The following is an 8,042-nucleotide window of genomic DNA, read 5'->3' on the forward strand; positions in this document are numbered from 1 at the left end:
ATGATGGAGCACCGACAGACACCTCAGTTTCTGTGGGCCGAGGCTGTGGCTACTGCAGTCCATATCCTCAATCGATCCCCCACTTCGGCCGTTGATGGGATGACACCTTTTGAGGCTTACTTTGGGACTAAGCCCGATGTTTCTTATTTTAGGGTTTTTGAGTGTGATGCCTATGTTCACATTCCCAAGACTCATCATGATAAATTTGAAGCGGCTTCCCGAAGACAAGTGTTTATTGGCTACAGCTCTCAGTCTCAAGGCTATCGTTTGTATGATCCCGTAAAGCGGGATGTATACACCAATCGAGATGTGCGGTTCGTGGAGATTCCGGCCATAACAGCAGGTGAGGAGCATCCCGTTCTTGGAGATCCAGGGGAAAGTTGGGCTCCCAAGACAGTTCCTTTGGAGCCAGCGCCTTTTGATTCCGATCCTCTTTCCGATACAGAGTTTACTCTTCCACCGGTCACCCCCGACGAGTTACCACTGGTGGATATCCCCGAGTCTTCAGCTGATGGAGAGCGACGAGGAGAGGTCCGGCCTCCTCCTCGTTGGGCCCGTGACACACTCCGAGATTCGGGGATCGAGGGGGTCCCTGAGGAGTGGGGACCACAGGATGGTCCGCAGCGGTCACGGAGGCACCAAGCACATTCTACGGAGCTTGTTTGCTCTAACTATTGTTTGATGACCCGTGTTATGCAAGATCGAGAGCCCACCTCCGTGAAGGAGGCTTTACAGTCCGCACCATGGAAGAAAGCTATGGAAGCTGAGTTGGAGGCTATTGAGAGGAATGGCACTTGGTACCTCGAGCCCTCTCAAAAGAAGGTGATTGGCATCAAATGGGTCTTCAAGACCAAGTACCTTAGCGATGGTTCTTTAGACAAGCACAAGGCTCGCCTTGTTGCTAAAGGTTTTGCACAACGCCCAGGGATTGTTTGTCATGATACTTTTGCCCCCACTGCTCTTATGGCGACTATTCGAGTTGTTCTTGCCTTGGCTGGCCATAGGAGATGGCCGGTCTACCAGTTGGATGTGAAGTCGGCCTTCCTCAATGGTGATTTGAAGGAGGAGATCTACGTAGAGCAGCCTCCTGGCTTTGGATCTTCAGATGGGCAAGTCTACAGGTTAAAGAAGGCCTTGTATGGCCTCAAGCAGGCTCTGCGTGCATGGAACAAGAAGATTGATTTGTTCCTTCAGTCACAGTTGGGATATCGGCGTTCCAAGGCCGATCCGCAGCTTCATGTACACACTTCCGAGGCTGGTTGTGTGCTTTTTGTGTTGTATGTTGACGATTTGATTGTCATAGGTGATCATGCACAGAAGGTCAAAGAGACGAAGGCAGCTTTACATCAGACGTTTGAGATGACGGACTTGGGTCTGCTCCACTTCTTCTTGGGCCATGAGATTTATCAGTCTCAAAGGGGAATTTTCATCTCTCAACAGAGATATGTACAAGAGCTCTTGGAATCCTTTGCAATGGAGGATTGTCGGGGACCATTTCTACTCCTATGGATCCGAACTGGAAGGCCACTTCACATTCAGATTCTCCCTTGGCGGCTGCTTCCCACTACCGTCAGTTAATTGGATCATTGATTTGGCTCCTCAACACTCATGTTGATCTTTGTTTTGCTGTCGGTCTCTTGGCGGGGTTCATGAGTGAACCTCAGACAGTGCATTGGTAGGCTGCCCAAAGGATACTTCAGTATTTGAGAGGGACCTCTGACTTAGGGATTCATTATCCAGCAGGCACAGGTGGTTCAGATCTTGTACTTGCCGGTTGGAGCGACTCGGATTGGGCTGGCGATGTGGACCACAGGCGGTCTACTACAGGCTACTGTTTTACCTTGGGTGCAGGTGTTATCTCATGGAGTAGCAAGAAGCAGCCCACAGTCGCCCTTTCATCTACTAAGGTGGAGTATCGGGCCGCGTCTTCCACCACATGTGAGGCTATGTGGCTTCGGAGATTGTTAGAGGAGCTTGGCTGCCCCCAGACTCGTCCTACTTTTCTGCGATGCGACAATGAGAGTTGCATTGCCTTGGCATGGAATCCTGTTTTCCATGCCCGGACGAAGCACGTAGAGATCCAGTACCACTTCATCAGGAAGAAGCTTCTGGATGAGACTATAGCTGTGGAGTACTGCAAGATGGAGGACAATCTTGCAGATTTGTTTACGAAGGCGCTTCCCCAGGCTCTCCTTCGGAGACATGCCAGATCCCTCAGGCTTTTGCCCCGTCCAAGCTCTGAGAGGGGGTGTTAGTGATTGTCAGTCATCCCCTGGTGGCGCAGGCAGCCACATGGCAGTCTGATACAGTCGGAAAGATCTGTACCACCTGCCATATTTTTCGCATATTCCTAGGCTATTTATAGCCAGCAGTCAACACATTATTCCACACTCGTGTTTTGCAGATTTCAGTCTAGAGATTCGTACAGACTGCAGCGTACTTTGAGGTGAACAGCAGGTTGCATCGTCGAGGTGGAGACACATAGTCTCGCGCACTGCGCCCGTGTATATATCTGCATATCTTTGTATACAGCACACCTTATACAGCAGATCTTCATCTTCCACTGTCTCTCTCTCTTCCCTCTGTGTTCACTCTCTCTCTTACTCTTGGTCCCACGCTTCCGCATCGCTGCACTCTGACACATGCTACTATATTAGCTCTTACTTTGGTGCATCTTGCTATCCCAAAGCTCGAAAGATAATTTTCTCTTCTTGCCTTTGTTGCCCTTCTTTAAGGGGTTCAAAAAGTGCATAAACCAAGGATCTTTTGCCAATTGCACAAGCATTTCAGCTGCAATCCTCAGCTAGTCTTTACACTAGTCATCAAATTTCTCTCCCTCTTGCTGGTCATCAACCTCTACAAGCCTAGAAGGATCCACATTTTGGTCTAGACCAACATTATCAGCTTATTGTCATGTTGTAAGCATATTCCAAGATTAGGCATTACATTTTTTGCTTCACTATGTGCATTTTCAGAATGAGATGCATCATCACACTGCTTGATCCCATCTCACTATAAGATGACATACTTGCTATAAATGCTCAGCTAAACACAATTTCAGCACTTGAGTCAAACTTCTAACCTTCGATCAAGTGCCTCCGGCCCACCAAGTCAATAGAGTCGATGGTATCCTAACAATGGACCCTTGAAACCAACCTTCTTTCTCGGACAAGGTGGTGAATAACATGACTAAGCACTAATTACAGCAAGCATAAAATTCCCATAAACTGAAAATGCAAATGTCACCACTTAATCTTGGACAATGGACAACTTGTTGGCCACAAAATTAGCGCCCCTTGTAATATCTCTTTCTCTTGAATTGCAATGTACATGGAATACAATGAGATTCCATGACTATCCTTCACTCTCCAGTTGCCTCTTGCTATCATAAATGACCAACAAGCCTTCAAACCAATTTGCCCCTTGGTTTGCACAAGACTTGACCTTCACCCTACTCCTTGCAAGACAAATTTAGCCCTAAATTTGATATTGCTTGGCTGGCCTCTTAAATCTCCCTAAAATTCTTTAATTTCAGCTAGTGAAATTCAAGTCCTGAGTCCTAAATTTTGGGCACGCATCTTGAGACGGCTGCCAAACACTAATTTCTTCTCTGAATTAGGATTTTTAGCAAAGATTTTCCAGTGTTTCCACCTCTAATGACTCAAATGGCTAGCTTTTGCTAAGATAACTTGACACATGGCTGTAGGGTGAAAGAGAATGTTGAGAGAGAAATTTCAAAGTTTCATTGTGAGAAGGCTGAAAATTTGCTGCTGCTACCCTAGCTACTCTACAAGAGGCCTAGAGTGCTACTCTCCATGCCAGTGATCCTCAACACTATGTAAATGGGAGTCACAAATTTCACCAATGCAGCTATATCCTCCCAATAAGCCTCACCCACGACATTTATAATAAATGTCAAAGCCTTTGGCTAATGCCTATCATCCCATGCAACCCACTCCCTAGAGACAATTGTTCTCATGAGGCCCTAACGGACTCCAACAACCCTCTCCACAACAATAAACACGTAAGCAAAACGGGTGGCTCATGGCTTCAAAAGATCCAAATCTCTTTGTGACAAATTTTACCATGCTTTTGCCTCTCTTGAAGAGATCATCTATCCATCCAACCTTTTCCAAATCCTCCATGATTAGATTCAAACAATGTGACATACATGGGAGTTCACATGACCTTAGAGAGAACTCTCTCTCTCTAAAAGCACCCATAGCCACACAGTTACTACCATTGTCAATGATAACCTACACTACATTTTTTGCACCAATCTCCAAAATGGCAACCCTAATGTGCCTATAGATGTAATCACTTGTAATTACTATCCCTACTCCCGATGCATCTATGGCACGCAAGAACATGGTCCCCCTATAGGACAACCATATTATTGCCAAGTAGTCTTCAAATGTTGCATCTCTAGCTCTACAACTTGTTTCTCTCTACCAACTTACATGTACAAAGCTTCATAGATGGGACCCTCCCACTCACATCCAATCCAATCGATAGCCCTAATGGTCCTTTTCCACCTTTTTGTGCATGCGAACATGGAAAGGGATGGCACGTTGTATAAACAATCTCATGATCTCACAAGTAGCCTCTACCTTTGCTTGCTTTTGAAGTACTGTTGTAATATTTTCCCTTTCCAATGATCCCCCTTGTTGCCCCCCTCATATCTGTACATGTTAACCAACTACCATCACCCTACATACCTCTAGGATGTGGCAAAGGGATCAGTGAAGCAAAACTTGACCCTAAACACATGCGCTTACACTTGCCTAAGTCGCCTTTGTATCTACATCCATAGAGATGTTGGCACTGGCAAAAGAACCAACATCTATGCACACAACCTCTCTTTGGGGCACTACCACCTATGTAGGAGGTGGACCGTAGGGCATACACTTTTTTGTGGAGTATCATCCTCATTTGCCACATTGACCACAAAGCATTGCTACCTCCAACGCTCTAAAACGTTTCCGTTTCAAACAGCCCGAAACATTGCTTTGGGCAACTATGATCCTAGTCCCCCAACCCCCATTTTTGACCATCCCTATCATGTCCTTGTCCCCATCACCGCCCCTCTTCCCTATGACTTATGACTATGCCTATTAAACTAGGTTACTCAAAAGACGATATCCATCACCTCTACAATCATGGTAGGCCCTTGGGCAGCCAATCAACACACCCTTGGTCCAATGTCTTGGTTTATTTGGGATGGGACCTTTTAGGTATAAAAAAGGGTGGAGAGGTGACTTCCGTCACTATCTTGGGACGTTTTTGGGCTAAAAAAGGTGGAGAGGTGACTTCCGTCACTATCTTGGGACATTTTTGGACTTGAAAGGCGGTGTTGAGCCACTAAAATTAGGGTTGCAATAATCTAAAATTATAATGCATTAGTCCTTATTTTGTTCTCCTTAAAACAGTCCCAAAAAGTAATTAATGCTGATTTCCAAAAATAAGTGAACAATTCCCTATGAGGGTTTTGCTGAAATGACACACTACACTTTGCATTTCATTCTATTTTACATGACACCTTGCATTACCCCTTGTATGTGAAAACCCTTGCTTTGTGTAAGCATATTCCCTTTTCCCTCATCAAAGAATAGTTTGCAGCAATTACCATTAGCAATCTCACAATGGGAATTCCATGATAGCTTACCCCATATACCTCAACATTCCCTTTTCTAAATTTCTACACCAACACCCTTGCCTCAACAATTCTTTACATGGGGGATAATCTTTAAGCCTTGTTGTTCATGCATCACCCTTACATGAAAGGAAACAGAAAAAATTTGGGAACCATTAAATTAGGCTACTCAAAAGAAGACACCCATTGCGTCTGCAATCGTGGTAGGCCCTTGGGCAGCCCATCAAGGCACTTAAAGGAGAGTTCTTTCCAATATTTGTATCATAAAAACAATCCCTTGTGTCCTGCATGTCTCGATGAAAACTAAGGGATTAAGAAGACTCTCCTGAACCACCAGTGGAATGGACTACAAAGCAGAGGTAGCGATGGGAGAGACCTCTTCAGACTACATGAGCATAGGATACAGACATTGTAAACCAAGATCCAGGCAAAGGTTACCACTACATCGCTTGTAAGAAGGTAATTTACTGAGCCAGATCTTGAGCTGTTCATGCGTGCTATTTAAAGCTCTGATTTTCTTGTTTCAAGCAGCAGGAAGAGGCAAAACGAATGAGAAAATGCAGGAGGACACGTACTGGAATGTTTGGAAGGCAACGACCTCGGGTGGCGGCTCGGGTACGATCAATGGCAGTCTTTCTAAGGCGACGGCAGCGACGAGCTTCTCTTCCTGTGGGGCAGGAGCTTGAGCGTCCGCCTCGGCCGCAGGAGCAGCAGCGCTGCTCATGCTTCTTCTTCTTGAGAGGAGACTGCATTGCGCCGAAGAGGAGGAAGAGCTGTGAGTGCCGTAGGAGGAGCCCAGCCTGCGCGCTACCTTCAGCATCTGGACGGCCTCGTCGACTGTAAACTCGAGTTACGATTCATCAGCTCTCGTCCACGGGTCTGTCGAAGGGTTTAAGGTAGGCCATGGCTTATGTTTTGATGGCATTGCATTGCTAGTTAAGACATGCCTTTCTTCTTCGACACTAAAGAGTTTACAGTTAGTTAGGGTAAATGGGCCAATAGATTGTCATCTAACAATCCTCCATTATGAAAAAATTTTCCAAGTGAGTTACATAAATATTTTTTAATAGTCAAATTATTTATATTATATAGTGCTAAAAAATTTATTAGGATATTTTGATATTTTTATCAAGTAGTCTTAGTCATAAATGAAAAGTTCATAAAAGAGGGAGAGTGAAGGGCCAATGGAGTGGCACTCGAGGATGCATTGCTTTAGGGTTTTACAAAATCTAAAATATAAAAAAATTTACATGGCTTAATTGTTTGACTTATGTTAAACTCATTTGTAATTTTAAAAAATGCATAATATATTGTTAAGTGGCTAAAAAAGCCACATCTTTCTTGGGGTGGGGTGTGTTTTCCTTTTGGAGGGCGCTACTTTATTGGCCCCTTTACCCTAACTAGAGTCTGGCACAATTTTTATATGTATACAAGCATATAGCACGTAGGAACCTTCTCTTGCAAAGTGCTTTACCAAAGAAGCAAAGTTGTCGTGCATCGCATGTCATCAAAATTTGGGATTATGTTGCACTAAAAGAAAGCGTAGTATGAGAGCATGCATATTACATACATGGTTTGATATCTTAACGATATATATGTGTAAGTCTTGATGATGGAATAAATCCTCATGATTCAATGTTGAGTTTTGGGAGTGAGTGGAATAAGAGTTCAAGGAATGATTCATGTCTAAATAATCCTTCATAGTGATGGCCATAAATATAATCTTCTATTACAATTCCAAATGAAAGAATAGCTGACAAAAATGCATGCTTTTGTAACGACATTGACTTGGCCAACCCCATCCAACATCAGGCCTTCTTAACTTTCTCTGAACATTGCTCCGCAAGTCTCCATTTTTTATGCCTAAGAGTAAGATCACATCAATAACATGCAAACTTGTTGCCTTATTTTCTTTTTCATCTTCTTCTCATAACCCTCCATCATCGTCATCCTTATGTGTAAGAGGGGGGAGAGAGAGAGAGACCTTTACAAGTTCACCTCTTAAATTTCAATTCTCTACCACTACTAACTTGGAGACCTGGGTTTGATTTTTACATTGTTATATAAAATATATACAAAAAGTTATTTTATACTTGATTGATAATTTAATCACTCTCACACTAACAAAATTTTTGCATATGTATGAGCCCTCTCCACTTCATGAGACCTTCATGCTATTAGCAAAGTGGTTGTTGGGTAAAGCAAAGTTTCCATGCACTTCATCTCCCTTACACCAATCACTTTTGTATATTGCCATAAATTGCATGTGTACATAAAGGGTATTTGTGAGAGATGGTAATGAAAGAAGGGAAAAAAAAATGCTCGAGCAAGATGAGAAAAAGGGCAAGAAGATGAACTCAGTTGAATGATGAAGAAATCTCATACAAGG

General features: G+C 43.9%; 1 protein-coding gene across 1 annotated transcript in view; it reads right to left on the minus strand.

The window, feature by feature from the left end:
- The window catches only part of DECOY (decoy), a 28,763-nt gene extending 22,150 nt beyond the window's left edge, over window positions 1-6,613 (minus strand). The window contains exon 1 of the mRNA XM_087681897.1: window positions 6,229-6,613. Coding sequence (XP_087538023.1) covers window positions 6,229-6,473 — 245 coding nt within the window. The 5' untranslated portion in view covers window positions 6,474-6,613. The remainder of the gene's footprint in view (window positions 1-6,228) is intronic.
- Window positions 6,614-8,042: the final 1,429 nt, after the last annotated feature.

Source organism: Lygodium microphyllum, chromosome 1 (assembly GCF_053477565.2).
Source record: "Lygodium microphyllum isolate KBCC chromosome 1, Lygodium_microphyllum_v1.1.10, whole genome shotgun sequence".
Classification (NCBI taxonomy): Eukaryota; Viridiplantae; Streptophyta; class Polypodiopsida; order Schizaeales; family Lygodiaceae; genus Lygodium; species Lygodium microphyllum.